The sequence below is a fragment of the Pelobates fuscus genome, chromosome 5 (assembly GCF_036172605.1).
Source record: "Pelobates fuscus isolate aPelFus1 chromosome 5, aPelFus1.pri, whole genome shotgun sequence".
In the NCBI taxonomy this organism is placed as follows: Eukaryota; Metazoa; Chordata; class Amphibia; order Anura; family Pelobatidae; genus Pelobates; species Pelobates fuscus.
Genome location: NC_086321.1, coordinates 253,263,512 through 253,284,720, shown reverse-complemented (window position 1 = coordinate 253,284,720; position 21,209 = coordinate 253,263,512). Strand labels below are relative to the sequence as shown.

Sequence of the window (21,209 nt, the reverse complement as noted above, 5' to 3'; positions counted from 1 at the left end):
CAACTGAAAGATTGGTATAAAAAAAGAGTGACTAGTATTAAATGAAACCTTAAGTCCTCCACTCGGTATCTTTGTGATTCACCTTTAGACTTGCTTGAGTATCACATCTTATGAATCCAAATACCACAAATACAAATTATTAATATGTATGTCCCTGGGCAAAAACCTGAGTTTTACAGTGTAATATTTTTGATAGATCGTTTTACAAAATCATATATACTATTTGATTGGTTTCAAAAATGTGTTCCTCACTTCTAAATAGACTTGGGCACTGCCACAATGTTTATTTAGTCTGAATACATTTGGACAAAAGACAATTTAGGGTCATGTCAGCTAGTCATAAAAGACGAGTGACTCGGCAGCTATTACTGCCAGTCGCTGATCCAATAAAGGGTGACCTGACGCAGGTTTCCCATGCCTCCACAGTGGAGAAATTAACACAAAGTGTTGGGTACATAGTGTTCCATCCTTTGCCATCGCTTATGAGCTATTAAATTAAAATGAAAGTGTGGACCTAGTGTCCACCCATCCTCCACTCATGTGGGTGAGGGTAATTATATAAAATGAACAGGGGTCCTAATGTCCCCCGCAGCCAGCACTCGTGGCCAGTGTGTGAGGGTAATTATATAAAATGAAAAGGGGGGCCTAGTGTCCCTCGCAGCCCCCACTCATGGCAAGTAGGTGGGGGTTATTCTATAATTATAGAACCCATTAAAAGAATGGCAGGCATAATATTAAATGATGTGTGGTTAAGAAATTAGATTTGTATACAAAGCATATCCCTGACACCACATTCACCACCAGCACCACCACAAGTTTCATGCATGTGATACCACACACTCTCACACTTTGACTACAATTGTCACTAATGCAATTTTTATTTAAACGGTCACTTCACACTCATAAAGAACTTCAGTATGCTGGAGTGCTCTATGGGTATGGATTATCCCAGTATAATGGAACGTTATAATGGTGCCTATTACTTTAAAAAAAAAAAGACACTTATAATTCAGCTAAGAAACACCTCCCGGGCTCTTTGACAGGTTCTATTCTTTCTTTTGTTAGCTCCACAGAACTAATAGAAGCAGCAGACACACTCTGCTATGAACCTGTGAACATGCTTGCCCCCACAGGGCTCTGTAAATTCCTGCTGCCCCCGACTCATGCGTCCAGTCAAGTTTGCCTCTCCCACTGCGCGCTCGCACCTCAAAATCAGTCTCTTCTCAATGAGAAGCCTCTGTTTGATCATTTCTGCAGCCCAGGCTGAAAGAGGAGGAAGAGCCTGTACAGGCTGCGGGCAGAAGATCTAGATATATCTAGAGATTCATTATATTTAATTTTTGGTGTGGATTGTTCTTTTAAATGGTAAAGTGAAGGTTGCATAAGAAATACGGCTATGTACCATATTTATCAAAAATTACTTTATTGCTCATACTGTACAGTTCATCTAATTATTGCCTCACCTACCAATCTGAAGCAAGAATTATATGAAAATTCACTAATATTTTGACGGTTTATAAAATACGGCTGAAATATTGGGTTGATTGATCAAATTGCTACTAAATCTGGAGTGATTGGCAGCTAGCTTTCCAACTGGGAATTTTGATGATCACAGTTGTTATTATTATTATTATTATTATTGACATTTATATAGCGCCAACAGATTCCGTAGCGCTTTACAATATTTTGAGAGGGGGGATGTAACAATAAATAGGACAATTACAAGAAAACTTACAGGAACTATAGGTTGAAGAGGACCCTGCTCAAACGAGCTTACAGACTATAGGAGGTGGGGTATTAGAAACATTAGGACAGGAAATATCAAGTAGGATTGAAGCAGAGCTGGAGGAGAGAGCAAAGCACTGTCCCAAAGGAGAGAGCAAGAGACAGGTATGTAAGGTAGAGATTATACTGGGAGGCCATAAGCTTTCCTGAAGAGATGGGCTTTAAGGCCCTTCTTAAATGATTGAAGACTAGGGGAGAGCCTGATGGCGGTAGGCAAGCTATTCCATAGGAGAGGAGTCTCCTGCGAGAGGTCCTGCAAGCACGAGTTGGCCGTACGGGTGCGAGCAGCGGTCAGGAGGTGGTCACGGCAGAGCGGAGGGTACGAGGAGGGGCATACCTATGGATCAGTGAAGAGATATAAGAGGGGCTGGAATTGTTCAGTGCTTTAAATGTATGGGTTAGCACTTTGAATTGACTCCTATAGGATACAGGTAGCCAATGTAAGGACTGGCAGAGGGGCGAGGTGTGAGAGGACCGACTAGAGAGGAAAATCAGTCTAGCTGCAGCATTCATTACAGACTGTAGCGGGGCAATACGGGGAGACCAATCAGGAGAGGGTTACAGTAATCCATGCGTGAAATTACTAGAGCATGGACAAGCTCCTTGGTAGCATCTTGCGTAAGAAAGGGGCTATGTTTTTTAGTTGGAACCTACAGGACTTGGCAACAAACTGGATGTGGGACTCAAAGGTGAGACCAGAGTCAAGTATGACGCCAAGACAGCGCACTTGCAGGGATGGACTTATGTGGATATCACTGACTTGAAGGGAGAGCGAGAGAGGAGGATCAGTATTAGGAGGAGGAAAGACAAGGAGTTCAGTTTTAGAGAGGTTAAGTTTGAGAAAGCGTGACGACATCCAGTCAGAGATGGAAGAAAGGCTAGCAGTGATTCTTACTAACCGCCCGTAAATAAAAGTAACCATTCTATTACTGGCTGGGATTGCTAGGAGTTCCATTGCAGCTTGAGAGTTGCATATTGGCTGTGGGTTATGTGGTTAATCTAAAATCGCAGGAAGTGTGAGTCACATGCCACATCTGATCTATCTATTCAGTGCGAAAAGTAAAATAAGTTTCAAGGCTACAAAATGCATTTTCTGTTTTGCTGTCTGTAATTTGGAACAAGTACTCTATCATTAAAAAATCAATGGGTAGCATGCTGGAAAGGCAGCACATTTGTGTACCAGGATGCATTGTCAGCAGGATACCACTGCCTAGAAAAAAAAACATGCCATAAAATATAATAGGTAATAAATACATAGTATATTTATTATAACAGCAAATATAGAAATGAGAGACAAGCAAGCCTCTCACGTTAATGTTCATACTTGTCAAATATATATAACGAGAGCATGTATACAGCTGGCGATCGAAATGAGCTAAAATGCTTTTTCTGCCACCGTTACGTCTGAACACCATTATGTGTTTATCACAGCCTGAAATCACAATTAGTTCCCTTCGGTTTTATGCCCGTTGCTTTTGTAAAGATTAAAGTTAAAATGAATTGCAGACATCCTCTATGTGTCCTGCAGCCTTCTGAACTCATGCATAAAAAGTCTGTAAACATTTGGTCCAATTTACAGCACACAAGTTGAAGGCCCACTATTAACTTCCCCTAAGCTGGTAATCATGTGTAACATCCTGTTTCCCTGTCGCTTTATAGGATACTGTTTTTCTTTCCCCTGCAAAGGGCAGCCCCCTTTCTCCATGTGAAATGCTTTATCCCCTGGACAAAAAGTGGGGAGTCTGCCAAATTATCCCCAATTCCATGCAGTTAAAGTCTAGTTCCCTTTGCAGCTCCAGCAGAGCAATTGCTGACTGATTTTGGCTGTTTATAAACGGCTGCTGTTTTACTGTGAACTGTATGTCTTTATTAACTCCTTAAGGACTTATGATATTTTATGCCATCATCACAATGTGATCTTTGAAGACCTTAAGCCAGCATGAGATAGCTTGCTGATTTAGCATCACCAGCTGTATACAGCCATGTTGTCACTAGGTGAGTAGGACATTTCATTTTGATTCAAGACCCTTAAAGGGGAACTTTCACTTGCAAAGAGATAATATGACCATAAGTTGTTTCTTCACCCTAGTAAACACTATTTCAAGGTTACTGGGGTAAATAAAGTAACAGAGGTACGTATAAAAATAAATGTAAAAAACATTCAGTTATGACTCCATGTTGTGGTGATTTTACTGTTCCATAATACCTCTGGTATTTTAAATGGACTAATCATGCAGGTGCACATGTGTGCCGTGCATGTTCTGCTACAGTGCCATTTGAATTCACATGCTGTGCATACAGCACTACAAGAGTTTCGGTATTTGTATCCTGCAAACCATATACATGTAAATGAACGAAAAACTAAAGAGAGAATAAAAAAAAAATCATGACTGATATTTAACTTTTTTGTTTTGTCCCTTTGAACTCTGTTTTTGGAAGCTCATTTGTACTGGGATATGGTTACTAAATCTGCCCATTAGGGAAAGTCTGTAGTTGTTTTAAAAGCGTAAATGTCAACTACAAAGTTATTCGGTGTAAAATGTTCTTGTGTTAGAGAAAAAGGTTTTAAAGCAAGATGGTGACCGGTCAACTCTTGAATGACCGACCGCAATGATGACTTATGAAATTTGTGACTGCTATACATCTGCATCCCTACTTTTTGTAGTCTGAAGAGGAAGCATAGCTTACCAACTGAAGTGTGCAGCATTCTATGAGAGCACCTGACTGGCACTCTGCAAATGTAAAGGTGTGAGTCGATTTATTCATGAAAAATCATGAATGAAGTTACATGAAAGTTAGGAGACGCTGTGTGGTGGATGAGTATTTTTTTTTTTTTTTTTATTGGCAATTTATAGAAATACACATTCTTGTTACAGATATAGTTACAGCAAAGAGATATAAGTGTAATGTACAATGGTGTTTTACAATCCTAGCTTTTCATTGGTAAAGAACAGTGTCGTAATACAAAGATTAAGATGAAACAGCCACACAATATTCCATAAGTATACATATGTGTGCTCTATTCTTTGCATGTTCAGTTTGACGTGCTAGATTAAGTTCTCCTTTCTCCATGCTGGTATTGATAAGTACTAAGCTGTGACTTAACCCGTAGCTCCTTGATACTTAGCTACTTTTCTATAAAGTGTTATGAACATGGGGATATAACAACCTGGGTGTAATACAGGAAAGGTGGGGAGAGGTGAGGGGGGTTGGTCCCTTGGCTCTGTCCAATATGTAGGCCTGCACTGCGGCCTCAATAACTTACACGTTTAGATCACACCAAGCCCAATGAAGTTGGGATGTTGTGCGGTCAAAGCTTGGATATGGGAAAGATGAGTGCTTCCCTTTTCCTAAAGTGCTTGTACTACGGGTTGTGACGTGGGGGGTGTTTGTGATTGTCTCTGTGTACGTTGGTATATGTCCCATTAGTTCCACGCCTCTGTCCAAAACCTTTGTGGTGGTTTATTAGACCTGGCCATTATCTCATACCCTTTTGTGTTTTCAATATGTGTTATGCAACTCTGTATGTGAGGAGTCGTCTGTTTTTGCCAGTGTCTGCTGATATGTAACAGCACTGCCAGGATAAAATCATGGATTAGGTACCTTGAGGATTTTGTAAGACTAGGTGGCATATACTGTAGGAGGTAATTCTCTGGAGTATTTGCGAGAGCGACTTAATTAGGGTCTGTGTGTCAGTCCATAGTGTCGCCAGGGCCGGGCACTCCCACCATATGTGTAACATGGTGCCCTGAGACGTGTTGCATCTCCACAAAGCCTTGTGTGTGTGGGTTTCATGTGCTTTAGGCATGTTGGTACTAAGTACCAGCGATATAATATTTTCCTTGCTAGTTCCAGATGGGCTGTATTGAGCGTAAGTTTCTTATTTGCATACAATATATACAACCACTGTTCGTTTGTCAACTGTCTCCCTAATTCTGATTCCCATGCTTTTACAAATTGTAGTGCATGTGGGTCTAGCGGTCGATGATGGTGATTGTACAGTGTGGATATTAGCTTTTGTGGCTTTTTCCCTTGTGTACAAAGGCTTTCCAGTGTAGTTACATTTTCCCATCTGTCACCCGTAGGTAATATGCTTTTGTTCTTTTGTAACCAGGAGCATATCTGTCTATGTGCAAATTCCCCTAGCTGGGTAATTGATAAGTGTTTTGAATTAGTTTGAATGGGACTATTTCTCCCCGGTTAAACAACTGGTGCTATGTTAGCCCCTTACTGTTCCAGGACACTATATTCAATGAAGGTATTAGTCCATAGAAGGAGTCTAGGAGTAATGTTGGAGAAAGCCTCTCATCCAGTCCCCTCTCCTTGTGAAATCTGTCCCATTCTCGTAGTGTTGTGGCTGTGAGTGGTGACATGCCTTTGTATTTTTTCCTAAGTTGTGGAGGGGTCCAGGCTAGGTGCGTCCCCAGTGTATTCTGCTTCGATAGTTACCCAAGGGGATGGTTTGTCATGTTGATGTAGCTCAGTGACCAGTGGGGCAAGAATAGCTGACCTGTAGTATGTAATTATGTTTGGTAATCCCATTCCGCCTCCTTTGTATGTTAGGTACATGTTTTTTGCTGCTGTTCGGGGTCTCCTATTGGACCAAACAAAGGTGTTAATCATTTGTTGTGCGTCTTGAAAGAATTGTTTAGATAGCCCAATTTGTAATGTGCGAAATAGGTATTGCAGCCTCGGGAGAATTTTCATTTTGACTGCAGCTATCCTACCCATCCAAGATATGTATTTCCCCTTCCAATTTATCAATTGCTGTTTTATGGATGTGAGAATTTTGCCGTAATTCTCCCGGTGTAAATTTCTCTCTAATTTCGTAAATTTTATACCTAAAAAGGTTAAGTTATCCTGCCTCCATTCATAAGTATATGTCTGTTGTAAGCTCGTATGCAACGTTGTGGGCGCATATAAACACATTGCCTGTGTTTTTGAGCTATTTAATTTGTAGTAAAAGCAATCACTGTACTGTTGTAAGAGAGTCTGGAGTTCTGGGATGGAAGTAAGTGGATTAGGATGTGTAATGAAGGGGATGAGGGCTGCTACTCGATTAGCATAAATTTTGGCTAGGATTTTTGTGTCTGTGTTTAACAGCGAGATAGGTCTTAGATTCTTTGGTTGATTAGGTGGCTTCCCCGGTTTTGGTAGTGTGGCAATATGTGCTAGTAGCATCTCTGATGGCATCTCTCCTGTTTGTACTATGTGATTCAGTGTGTGTACTAGGTGGGGGCTCAAGATGTTCGAAAAAACTTTATAGTAATTATTTGTGAGGCCATCCGGCCCGGGTGATTTCCCTGGAGGGAGTGTACGAATAGTTTGTTGTAGCTCCTGCAATGTGATCGGTTCTATCAAGGAATCCTTCTGGTGTTGTGTTAATTTTTTCAAATGTATCTGCGAGAGGAATTTGTTGATTTCATCTTGTGTTGGTTGGTGCATTTGGGAGTCTTCTTTTAAGTTATAAAGATTTTGGTAATAGGCTGCTGTTTCTGCGTTAATATCTAAGGGGTTGTATATCTTCCCTCCATTATTGGTGAGTAAGTATGGGATTTTGGAATGGGTGAGTTGATGCCTTAGCAGTCATGCTAATTTTTTCCCCGCTCTGTTCCCTTTTGTGTAATGCCTCAATTTAAGTGCTTGTAGAGTACGTGCTGTTTTTTGAAGTAGGAGGTCATTTAATTGATTCGTAATTTGTACAATTTCTATGTTAAGTCCCGGGTTGGGGTGCAAAAATTGGGCTGTGTTGAGGTGGCGTGGGTTGGTCAGCAGTGTAAGGCGTAGTTTCTGGTAGGTACGGTTGAGAAAAGACGCTCTGCTAATGAGCTGACCTCTAATGACTGCTTTATGGGCCTGCCAAGATGTGGCAGGTGCTATTTCAGGTTGGTTGTTAAGTTGGAAATAATTGCCTATCTCAGTTTCTAATTCATTTTTGAAGGCGTTATCATATAGGAGATTATTGTTTAGACGCCATGCAGCTTTCCCCAGGGCCGGTGCAAGGATTTTTGCCGCCCTAGGCAAAAGTAAAGTTTGCCGCCCCCCCCCCCCCATATGACATCACAATGCCCCATGTTAACTAACGCAAGTGCTGCAGTGCCGCCGTGTTTACATTAAAAGGCCTGCAGGGACAGGCTATAGACACCAGAACCACTACATTAAGCTGCAGTGGTTCTGGGGACTAAAGTGTCCCTTTAATGTGAGGTAAATTAGAGATTAGTGCCACGAATAATATACTAGATTGCCTACTTACAATCAGATGAGGATGGTGATGGGCTCTAGCTGCAGTCTGGCTCCACTCGTCTAGTGTATAACAGGCTCTCTGGAGGCTGTTTGTGTTCTGGGAGAACGGAAAGCAGCTCCATTTTTTTAAAGGCCCTTTACACAGCTCATGGTCTGGGCCCCAGGGTCCACCTTCATGTTCCACCAAATAGTTTGTTCACAGGAGTAGGGGATGTCCTGATATGTGTGTAAGGAATGCATTGTGTGAATCTGTGTTTGTATGTGTAAGGGCTGCAATGTGTGTTTCTGTGTATGTACGGGATGCAGTGTGTGCGTCTGTAAGGGGTGCATTGAGTGTGTGTAAGGAATGCATTGTGTGTTTCTGTGTGTGTAAGGGATGCATTGTATGTAAGGGTTGAATTGCTTGTGTGTGTGTGTGTCTGTGTGTGTAATGCATTGTGTGTTTTTCTGTGTGCAAGGGGTGCATTGTGTGTGTGTGATGGACGTCGATCTCTCCCTCCTCCCTTGTCACTCTCTTCTCCCCCTCTCCCTCCCTCGTCACTCTCTTCTCTCTCCCCCCTTGTCCCTCTCTTCTCTCCCCCCTCTTGTCCCTCTCTTCTCTCCCCCCCTTGTCCCTCTCTTCTCCCCCCTTGTCCCTCTCTTCTCCCCCCTTGTCCCTCTCTTCTCCCCCCTCTTGTCCCTCTCTTCTCCACCCTCTTGTCCCTCTCTTCTCCCCCCTCCCTTGTCACTCTCTTCTCCCCTGCGTGTCCCTCTCTTCTCCCCCCTCCCTTGTCATTCTCTTCTCCCCTCCCCACTCTCATTCCCCCTCCTAACCCCGTCAATTCCACTCCCTGTCAATTACTTCCCCCCACCGTGTCAATTTATTTCCCCCCCTTTCAATTTATTCCCCCACCCTGCCTGTCCATTTATTCCCCCACCCTCCCTGTCCATTTATCCCCCCCTCCCTGTCCACTTATCCCGCCCCTCCCTGTCCACTTATCCCCCCCTCCCTGTCCATTTATTCCCCCCCCTCCCTGTCCATTTATTCCCCCCCCCTCCCTGTCCATTTATTCCCCCCCCCTGTCCATTTATTCCCCCCCCCTCCCTGTCCATTTATTCTCCCTGTCCATTTATTCCCCCCCTCCCTGTCCATTTATTCCCCCCCCTCCCTGTCCATTTATTTCTCCCCCCCTCCCTCTCCATTTATTTCTCCTCCCCCCACTCTCTCCATTTATTTCTCCTCCCCCTCCCTCTCCATTTATTTCCCCCCTCCCTCCCTCTCCATTTATTTCCCCCCCCCTCCCTCTCCATTTATTTCCCCCCCCCTCCCTCCCTCTCCATTTATTCCCCCCCCCCTCCCTCCCTCTCCATTTATTCCCCCCCCCTCCCTCTCCATTTATTTCCCCCCCCCCTCCCTCTCCATTTATTTCCCCCCCCTCCCTCCCTCTCCATTTATTTCTCCCCCCCTCCCTCTCCATTTATTTCTCCTCCCCCCCCCCTCTCCATTTATTTCTCCTCCCCCCCCCTCCCTCTCCATTTATTTCCCCCCCTCCCTCTCCATTTATTTCTCTCCCCCCTCCCTCCCTCTCCATTTATTTCTCTCCCCCCTCCCTCCCTCTCCATTTATTTCTCTCCCCCCCCCCCTCCCTTTATTCCCCCCACCCTCCCTACCTAAGTTGTAGCGTGGCCGAGCTCTGTACTGTCCGCGGGTACAGGGAGCTTTTGTTTCCTGTACCCGGCCGGACTAAAAGGAAGTGAACACTCAGTGTTCACTTCCTGTTAGTCCGTCCGGGTACAGGAGACAAATGCTCCCTGTACCGGCGGATCATACAGGGCTGGCCACGCTACAGTGAGGGAGTGACAGGAGGGAGCGCTGAGCGCTTCCCTCCTGTCAGCTCCTCTCTTCATGCTGCGCCCGGGCGGTGCGCCCTCATGGACGCACCAGCCCGGGCGAAGCTGCAGCTGCCTGAGGCGCTCTACAGAGCGCTCGGGCGGCTGCAGCATTAGGGGGGCCGGCGCTCCTGGCGGCGCCCCTTCCTAAGGGGCGCCCTAGGCGGCTGCCTAGTCCGCCTTAATGGTAGCGCCGGCCCTGGCTTTCCCCCTGTGTTTGTAAGTGTCATGGGTCGTGAGGGACACTGGGGTGTGGTCTGACCACACTATGTCTCCTATGCTGCATTGTACGGTGGAGGGTAGCAAGTCTCTGGATACCAGTATGACATCTATTCTGGAATGAGTTCCATGCACTCTGGAATGGAAGGATGAGTATTTTTAATTGACATGAGATTAAATGTGTTATCTCCATAATGCTTTAAAAATTGAATTATGGGAAGCTTGCAGGTTGGGTATTACATTTTCTGTGTTCTTGCTATCCTGATTACCACTACAGTAATTAAACAGATGACAACAAAGAAGATTTTAATGTTTCATTGAATCATTTGCACATCTGTTACCATTTTTCTAATATTAAAAAACAAAAAACTTATGAACCCTGAATAGCGACCTGTTAGATTTGTCTTGGAGCGTTTCAATGTCTTAATGGATTCCAGTTTATTTTGTTATTTTTGTAATATGATCATTTAGATAGCATTAAGCACCTGACAGTTTGAGGCCAATCTATGCCATTGTTCCAGCTGACAGTTTATGTAGCAGAGAGTGCTTTGTTCAGTTTTGCACCTAATGGAATTTTGCAGAGTGAGGGATACATTTTACCTTTTGATATTTGTCCTTGATTTTCGCTTACTTGCTGTTATTTCTGGAAATTACTGTTGGTAGTTGAATTGCCAGAGTGCATGCACAGTGGTAATTATAAAAGCCAGCATCACCTACTGAACATGGGGAGTGTAATGTGTTTGTGTTTTATGCCAGCACTGACACACATGGTGTTTATTCACTAAGCAGTGAGATATGACGGCCTGAAAACTAAATTGCAAAATTTAGAGCAAAAAAAGCCAAGACTATATAGTCGAGTTGGTGAATCACTGAATGAGCACCACAATTTGCAACTGGCAGATGGTTAATAAGAAACCAGATTTTTAGCTATGGGGACCAGAGTCTGGTAAACGTATCGTATAATATATATCATATACCCACCCCAAAGAGTAAGAATTCAGTGGAAATGTGTGGGAAATTAGTTTCATATCACCTACTACCTGACCTCCCTGCCGGGCCCACCTCTGTGCTGTATTTGAAGAGAACCAAAGAAGATGAAATTGTAATCTGAGAGACAGACTGAGAATTAAATGGGGATATAATTAATATTTGTTAGCGCAGGAGTCACCAAAGAGGTTTTGCCTAGACGTGGCCATCAGAGTGATACTGTAAACCTCCTGTTATTTAAATGTCCATAGAGATTTGGGAAAGTAAATTTTATCGTATGTATTTGGGCTGATGTGTGCTATAGTCATTGCTGCTGCCAGAAGTAGTGGGAGTTTGAGAGCAGAACTTAATTTTGTATGTTTAGATATTAGATATAAATGAACACCTGACTGCCTCTGCCAGAAACCTCTAGCAGGCTGTCGCTGGATCTTCTAACAGGGCTATCATCCAAAGCTTACATCAAAATCAACACAAAAATGGTTTACTGACCACAATCAAAGTCTTGCCATGGCTATCCCAGTCCCCTGACTTGAACCCCAAGGAAAACCTGTGGGGTAAACTGAAGAGTCCAACTATCTTAGCCTCAAAATGAGATTCTGTATGGAGGAATGGTCTTCCTTGCTATGTATTCGCCGACCTCAACAGGCACTGTAGGAAAAGACTCAGAGCTGTTATCTTGGCAAAAGGAGGTAGCACAAAGTATTGGCTAAATTAGTGCCACACATATAGTTAAAGTGTATTATTTTTTTTATTTTTTTTAAACCTGTATTGTGTTTGCAATTGTTTGCTATCCATGAGAGCAGAGTATTTTTTTAACAAAAGGTTGAACAATTAAGACAACTTTTCACAGCCTTCTTTGCTCATATTTAACAAGGGAGGCAAAATTGGTGGAGGGCACTGTATGTCGAAAAGATGGAGACTGAGAGTAAAATCACTGTTGAAATAAATCAGAGACTTACTGTGCAAGTGTCAGCAATATTAGACACCGATAAGTTTTTCCTTACTTGCATTGAAATAAGGGTGTATTTTTAAACGAGTAGAAAGTATCATGTTCCATGGAATGTAGGGGACGTACCATTACTGCTTTAGTATGTTGCCGGGGAGCAGGCGTTCTATATACCATGGTGTAAGTGCTATTGTAAAACCATAAAACATCATTGTGGTGTTGTTGGACATTCAGAGGCAGACTAATAGTCCTGTCCCCACTGGAGGCATGGCTAATGTAGAGATTACACACTTCCTTGTAGCCATACCAATTTATACCAGTAGTTGGCACTGTGATAGGCTGACACTCTCAGACAATCACAGCGGCCCACTGATGCCCCGGTTAAAGCTTTCTCATTAGCTCACACAGTGCACATGGGCTGATGAAGACTCTTTGTTTTGCAGTAAACAGTTTAATGCTGAATAGCGGGATGGCGCCATGGGACTCCAGTCACTATAACCTATTTAATTAAATGAAGTAGTTATGGTGCCTACCATGTCTTTTTAATACTACAGCATTTATGCAATACATAGACTATTTAATACTTAGTAGCATTATCTCTATCTAATATGTTATCAGAGTCAACTGTTATAGCTCTGAATAGCTCTTCAGAGAGGGTAAGTCATGAGTTAAAACACCTAGAACATACATAGCTGTAAATATAATTTTTAAAAAGTGTATATGAAAAGTGAGAATGCATGTTTTATGAACATTTAAGTAAATGAATGCACTTCCGTCTGTCTCACAATGACTTATATTGCTCTCTTTTCAGGAATCCGCCACATCCATTTATCAGCATGCTAGAAAACAGACCTGATTGTTGGCCAGCGCTCTTGCAGCAGATGTCTACTTTCTTTCAACAGTGCCCAGAACGGTAATCACATTTAGAGCAGCACTCTGGATAGAGAACGTGCTGCAAAAATAGGTTAGACTATAGGGTAGAAATATCTACAAAACATGCAAATTACAGTTTTATATATACTTTTTCCTTCTTAAGCAATTATCTGCGTTGGTTGCATACCAACAGTAAACTAGACTTCTTTAGCACAAGTAAATATTATTTATTCAAATTTTAAGGCTTTCATGAAACCCTTCCTATAGCAATTTTTGTGAACAAGTGGAAACATTGAAGAACGATTCATTTGCACACAATTCTTTGCAGCTCCTTGCATGCCTCTTTTTCAAAGGTTTGGTGACCAAAAATTAATTGGTGATAGATACCTTATGTTTTTTTGGGTTTTTTTTACTAGCTACTTGATTCTTAATCAAATTTTCCTTAATGTCTATGAGTTCCGGGTTACTCGTTGGCTGTTTTGGACAGACCCACAATATAAGGCCTCTCTTCCATAGATATGAGCAGGATGTCAGGATGAGCATCAGTGCTAAACCTGGTCATGATAGAGACTGCTCTGTCACTGGCTTCACCAAGTCAACGTTTATTATGGAAAGAAAGCTAAGCCGTAACTTATTCTGATTTCGGAATCACATGGCAGTAGTGATACAAACAATGATTATGTCACCGATCTTAAAGAAAAAGAAAGAAAACAAAAAAAGAACTACTGTCATAAAAGATGGGTGATGTTTGGGGGGAAAAAAAAATATTTAGATATAGGGGACTCCATGAGAACACTTCAGTTACTTGATTATTTATATTTGTTCACCTTGATAGGAGAAAGCTTTTAAGCCTTGCCTGACTACTGAAGCAAAGAGTAGTAAGAAAAGAATAAACGCTACATAAATAGTAACAATTTACTTCATATGTTATTATCATTATTATATATAGCACCAATATATTCCGCAGCGCTGTACAATTATAAAATTGGGATATTTGACAAGTAATTGACAAGAGGTGAAGAAGGCTCTGCTCAAACAAGCTTACAATCTATATATTAACCCCTTAAGGACCAAACTTCTGGAATAAAAGGGAATCATGACGTGTCACACACGTCATGTGTCCTTAAGGGGTTAAAGCAATGTAGTTGTAATGTCACAGTCGAGTCTATGCATAAAGTGCTGCCCAGCAGTATGTAGAAACCATATATCAATATAATTAACTGGACAAGTAAAGCATGAAAACAACTTTAACCTAAAGGAAAACTATAGTGTTAGGAATACAAAATCTTTTTAACACTTATCTGATTCCAACGCTGATGTCCCTCTGCACTTGGTCGGGCTTTTCCAATATCAGCTGATGGGGGAACCTAATGCACATGCGCGGTGAGCCGCATGTGTATTAGGCCTTCCCCCATATAATCAGTGCTTTCCTATGGCGATATTGAAAATGTTGGATATCACCATGCAAAGCGTGAGGAGGTCCAGTGTCGTTTCAGAGGGAAACTCTGTGAAACAGCAGGAAGCTCCTCTACTGACAGTCTTGTAGATATCCTAACCCTGAAACTGCTTGTATGATGCAGATGCAGGGCTAAAATGACAGGGACATTGCATCCAGAATACTTCACTGAGATGAAGTGTCTTGGGTGCCTATAGTGGCCCTTGTAATAAAGTGGTTAACCCTATCGTCTCACTGCTCAATTCTCTGCCATTTAGCTGCAATATCTTGCTTGCTAGAACCTTTAGCACACTCCTGTGTGTTCTAGGATGCTGATCATGTCTCCGCAACAGGGAATAGCAGACACTGGTCTTCATAGTGTTCTTGCAGGGGATGAACAAATTGCATTTTCAGAAATGGAAACATAGCAGGAATGTATAGATATGCAAATGATAAATCTGCAAGACATTCCATAATGACATCGGACTGGTGACTACAATTTAAGGACCGTGTGAACTGTCATTAGTCCTTAACCCCTTAAGGACACATGACATGTGTGACATGTCATGATTCCCTTTTATTCTAGAAGTTTGGTCCTTAAGGGGTTAAAGTGGTATTATGTTTTTTTTTCTTTCAGTTTTCCTTTCTTTATTCCCTTTGTTAATGGCAATATTCTTTCCATTGCCTTTATTTACATTTATATTTTCTTCCTTGCACCAGATCCTAGGCGTAGTTCTTTTTGATTCTCCCCTGTCCAGGATTTCAACCCCGCCTGGCAGTCTGTGCAGAAATTCCTTGTGTTTCATCTACCTTAAAGGGAAACTCCAGTGCCAGGAAAACTATCCGTTTTCCTGGCACTGGAGGGTTCCTCTCCCTCCCACACGCCAATCCCCAGTTACTGAAGGGGTGAAAACCAGGCAACCAGGGGTGAAAACCCCTTCAGTCACTTACCTGAGGCAGAGGCAGCGTCAATGTCCCTCGCCGCTGTCTCCGCCTCCGCGCCGCTCCTGCTCTGTATTGCGTCGGCCGGTGGGCGAGACTGATCCCGCCCACCGGCCGGGGAGACCTAATGCGCATGCGCGGCAATGCTGCGCATGCGCATTACGTCTCCCCATAGGGAAGCATTGAAAAATAATTTCAATGCTTTCCTATGGGGAAATAAGCGACGCTGGAGGTCCTCATACAGCGTGAGGACGTCCAGCAACGCTCTAGCACAGGTTTCCTGTGCTATGAAGGAGGAAGTGACCTCTAGTGGCTGTCTAGAGGTGGAGTTAACCCTGCAAGGTAATTATTGCAGTTTATAGCCAACTGCAATAATTACACTTGCAGGGTTAGGAGTAGTGGGAGTTGGCACCCAGACCACTCCAATGGGCAGAAGTGGTCTGGGTGCCTGGAGTGTCCCTTTAAGGATATGTGCATATCTTCCCCTTCGAATTTAGAAATGAAATATGGACCCTTGTGCAATTATCACATATCCATTGTGAAGCACTACTGAATTTGTTGGTGCTATATAAATATAATAATAATAATATAATAATAATAAATATAGTAGGTGTGGATGGGTATACACTAGTGATAACTGGAGATCTATCTCTGCCAACGTGATTCATTCTTTCAGCACCTGCTCACCTATTGTAGTGATTATGATGCCAAGAGTCCTGGTGTGCAACATACGCATGGTTTGGGCCCTAATGTGTTGGGCACCTGTGGGTATTCTGGTCTGATTTTATCTGAATAATGAAAGTTCATAATTACATCATACCAACACCAACAGAGAGCTGCCAGGCTTCATATTAGAGCCCCTCCACTGACTGCAGGCCTATTGTATGCAGCAGTGGGTTGTAAAGGAAACCTCCTAGCCTGCTGTAATTCTATTCACGGGAGCTGCCAAAATAAACAGTACAATATCTCGTACAAATTGGCATCGACTACAAAGTAGTTTGTACGCTGTCTTTGGAACTTTTCCTCCCTTGTCATGATATGTGAAATACTGACGCTAGAAAAGAAAAAAAAAAAGGGTACTGCTTTCCAAGCTAAACATGTTTCACAGTCATTTATTGAATTCTGTTCCAGCCTTCAGGCATAAAACTGTATTTTTAATTAGGTCACAAAGTGCTTCCTTCGGATTTTGTGCAAATCCTTTCTTTTTTGTATTTTGTTTTTACTTGTGGCATTTTTCTAAGGCATATAATGAGACATATTTATGTTCCTAAGAAACAAGTCAGTGATAAAGAGGCAAAAAAGCAAATTCATAACCAGGCAAAATTCATTAAAAAAAAATCCAAGCATAGCATGTGTATGTATTTGTGCTGCGATTGTATTCTGAAATGGATGCAATCTAAACTGTGGTTTACATCAGCCTCACATTCTGCATAGTTTGATGTTTTAAAATGGGATTTTTATATAGAGAGATCTTTTTATTATACTGCTATGGAAGGAATTTACACAAAAACATGTATAGTCCAATATATATCATGCCACAGCACCTGCCCACTTGCACAGAACCAAAATGTTGCCATTTTTATTGTTCACTGAACGAGAATTCAAATTAAATTTGAACTGAATTATACATATTTAAGGCCAACCAGGCTGAACTGGTAACATAGCTGATTTAGATAATTTTACCTAATTGGCTATTGTGGCCTTGAATTTGAAATTCACTTAGCTATATATTTTTATATATTGTTTCCATCCAGGTTAGATGTTAACATTAGGCAGTTGAATATCCTGTACAAGCATATCTCCACTCTAAAGCCATATTAATTCCAGGTCCTTTGGGATAGGATGCAGGCTGCTTAAATTTGTGCTACTTGGTACCTATTCCCTCTCCTTCCATTAACATATAACAAAAATATCTAAGTAACTACTAAACAAGTCATTTGTTAGATCTACGTGAAAAGTGTATGGATGGATCAGCGCTTAAAAACTTAAATAAAAGCAGCACACCTAAAGGATAGGGCTCCCTCACAGGCCCTATAGGTAGATAGGTATAAGGAAGGAGAGAAAGGTGGCGCCACAGAGATAATATATAAAATATAAGCGTGAGGGCACTCAGTAGGGTGCGCATGCGCGGTGTTCAGCAGTGAACACTGGAGATTACACACTTCAACTGGGATAAGTCACTTAATTATAATGTATTTTGCTATATATTTGAGGTAATTTGATGTTATTGTTTGTATCACTTTATCCTGAGGAAGGTCCCTGTGCGGACCGAAACGTCGATTTTTTTTTTTTCTACTTTTTTTATGGAATAAATACCATTTGAATTCAAAAGTCCGTGAGTGCAGCCTGCATTTGTCTACTTATCTATATCTATATCTATATATATATATATATATATATATATATATATATATAAGAGAGAACAATCACCGTTCTTTCTGAGGTGGGGATGCCTATGGAGTAGTGGGATCGAGGGGTTTGTGGGCTCCGTATGAAAGAGAAAAGAAAATCTAATAGTGCAACAAAATCCAAATAGGTAGCAGCCAACAAAAAAAGGACTATATGGTCCTACTCACATTTTTGAGAGCTAAAAACTAGCTCTAGTATAAACAGAGTACAGTGGTACAATCCCCACTTATGGGAGTGTTGCAAGTAGATATCTCGTCAGATGGGGACCATATGTAGTATAAAAACAACAATAGTGCTCACTGTGATAAAAACCAGGAGAGTGTATAAAAAAAATACCAAATGGTTACTCACATTTAATTGGGCAGACACACTGCTCAATGATAGGACGTAAGTGATATAATCCCCACCAAGGATGCTTTGGAGTAATATCTCTCTGGAACAAGTACAACTCAAAACAATAAAAATGGTAAAAAAGATAACTCACAACAAAGAAAGTGGCCAAAATACCTTTTGTAAAATACAGTTAGTTAAAATTTTCACAATACGTTTCTCCGTTTAGGGCTTTCTCAAGTGGATAAAAAAGACTCGATCCCACTACTCCATAGACACTTGTTAGATCTGGAATAGTAAGGGGATGGAATTTTGGCACCTGTGCTTCGTATGAGTGGCAGCTTGGTCTTCCCTAACCAGAGTCTCTTCTTTCTGGTAGTGTAGTTGGTATGCAGAGAAGGGTGCGGGGAGATAGCGCCTGTAGAATTGTTCTCAAATCCAAAGTGATATATCAAATGAACAGAAAAACTTAATATAGTGTAGTATATTATAAATCCTGGTGGAATATAAAAAACTGAAGTACACCCCCCCCCCCTTCCCCCATCCCAGCGGATTAATCCGCTCTCCCCTCCTGCCACCCCACCCAGCCCCACCCCTACTGCCCCCACCAAAACCAACATGTAGGTAAGCAAGGCAACCATGTCCATGCGCCCTGCTGCGCAGAATATGACCCCTCCCTCGATAACAGGGATAAAACACACCATGCCACCGCAAAGGAGGTAGCACCCAAACCAATCAGCTACAGACACTCAACACTGATAGGAAGCTAAAGTGTACACATCACATGAACACTCCTATGTAAAGTCACCCTGTCGAGGCAGGCTATGACCACATGGTTGCCCAACCCATACGCACCAACAGATAAAGGGATATTAACCTAGGCATTAGTACCCATGTTAATCTTGCGTTAATCTTGCGTTTATGATATTATGAAGTTCTGATATGTGAGAAAATTGACATTGCTCGGCTGGACAAATGAGCAAATGTAAACAACGAGTCTGTTTATATATGAAATGTGCATAATATATTCATATCACAACTTGACCAACATACATGCGAATGTCAATTGCTACGCTGTTGCAAATGTCAAACTGAAAATAAAGAATAAAAAAAAAAAAACAGAAATACACTTACAATATTCTGGAGCTTATGTTCAGCTCCAGATTGATACACATGGACGGAACAATCACCGGCGCTTCTTGATAGGTATTGGTCCCAGGCTTTGAATTGTTGTACCACTGGTGGGCAGTCAGATGTCTTCAGTATAAAGGGGAAGATAAAAACAGACTATAGTGCTCACTGTATATGATGAACAGAATAAAAATAAAATATAAAATATACTCAGAAACAGAGAGCAAATACAGGTATTGCTCAATCCTACAAGGCTTGGGTGGTATAATCCCCATCAAGGATATTTGCTGTGAGTATCTTCAGGATAAAATATCAGGATAAAATTATTTTTTCTCAATGATAGGTCTGGACCAAGATGGCCACCGCAGTCGACATAATAGGAGTATAAAGAAGGCCGCCGCCAGTTTAATTGAAAAGGACCGCCTCAAAATAATGATATGGACATCAATAGGAGAGGGTGGGAAGGTAGATGGGATGTTTCTCCCCTTAAAATGAGCATTATAGACTCAGAAAAACACTTAGACTAGAAGTATCAATATGGCGTCCACGGACCTGCTCACGTGATCGGCTTGGGCCGTGACGTCATCGGCTGAATAGTCATTTGTTAGATCTGGCTAGTCAGAGATAGTTTGCTATGCTTGCCTCTGCCTCACCTGCCAGTCAATGTACTATCAAACAGCTGACCATTCTGGGACAGCATTTAGTTGAACTATATAATTGCTAGCTATTTGGGTATTGTTGATTAACTCTGTAAATGTTAAAAAACAATCCTAGACATTTGTAAGAGCATATCAGTAATTTATTTGTATAAAATGTGTTTTTTGTTGAGAGACTGACTGATTTATTCTGTATTGCAGGGACAAGTCATCCGCTGTGTGTTTATTGTCACCCTTTCTGAGGTATCTATACTGTGAACCATCTCAGTTGCATGAGTACTCCACCTTTCGCATTAGCCTCAGGAAAGCCTTGCTTCAGTCTTTTAGCCGGGATAAAGACAGCAGACCATCAGTACCTGAAGAGCAACTCCTTCGTCTTTTCATAGATATGATAAGCTACATGCAGGTAACTAGTACATACACCTATTTTTACCATGAAAGATGACATGTGCAGGAAAACAGTTACAGCATTAAAAATATTGGTGGGAAAAACTTGGGTGGTCCACTAATAAATAAACAGATTTATGATACATCAGTAAACGCTGTTAAGGCGGGCTATGGCTCCCTTAGAAAGCAGGGCTTTAACGCATTAGGTTGACATAGCACGCCCTAACGATCGTGCCCTCCCAGATGCTTACCTTCCACAGCAAGCACGATCATGGGGGGACTGCCTGACAACCGAGGCAGTCCCCCTGCTGCAAATCCTGCCCATTCGAGACATCAGATTGCAATCTCATCGCAATGACATTAGTCGGATTGGTGGATTAGATCACTGCCTGCAGGGGGACAAACAATTATTTAAAATTATTAAATATACAAGGAAAATGCACTTATATGCGTATCTAAAATGTCATTCTTCATGTATTTTGATATTAATATTGATTGAAATTCTAAATCTTGGCGCTATATAAATGGCAAAATAATTATATATATATATATAAGATGTTCAAACAGCTACTAGATGCATACTTGCAAAAACTGAATATTCAAAGATATGATCTTTCAATGTAGGGTAATAACTGCTTGATCCAAGGATAAATCTGACTGCCATTCTGGGGTCAAGAAGGAATTTTTTTCCTAGCTTGTTGCAAAATTGGAAGTGCTTCAAACTGGGTTTTTTTTTTTTTTTTTTTTTTTTTTTATGCCTTCTTTTGGATCAACAGCAAAAAACATATGTGAGGAAGGCTGAACTTGATGGACACAAGTCTCTTTTCAGCTATGTAACTATGTAACTATGTAATATAAGAGACTGGACATTCCCCATTATGAATACCCTGCAGTGTCTACTTTTACAAATAATATGCAATGTTGGGGTCATTATTATTCCTCGGCTGCCATACGGTCTTAAAGGCAACTTTGGCAGAGCAGTAAAAGCTAACAGTAT

General features: G+C 41.7%; 1 protein-coding gene across 2 annotated transcripts in view; it reads left to right on the top strand.

Moving 5' to 3' along the window:
- FOCAD (focadhesin) overlaps nt 1-21,209 on the top strand; it is a 207,238-nt gene that overhangs the window by 40,595 nt on the left and 145,434 nt on the right. For both annotated transcript variants that reach the window (XM_063455217.1, XM_063455218.1), the window contains exons 6-7: nt 12,861-12,962; nt 20,027-20,231. In XM_063455217.1, the coding sequence (XP_063311287.1) occupies nt 12,861-12,962; nt 20,027-20,231 (307 nt within the window). The remainder of the gene's footprint in view (nt 1-12,860; nt 12,963-20,026; nt 20,232-21,209) is intronic.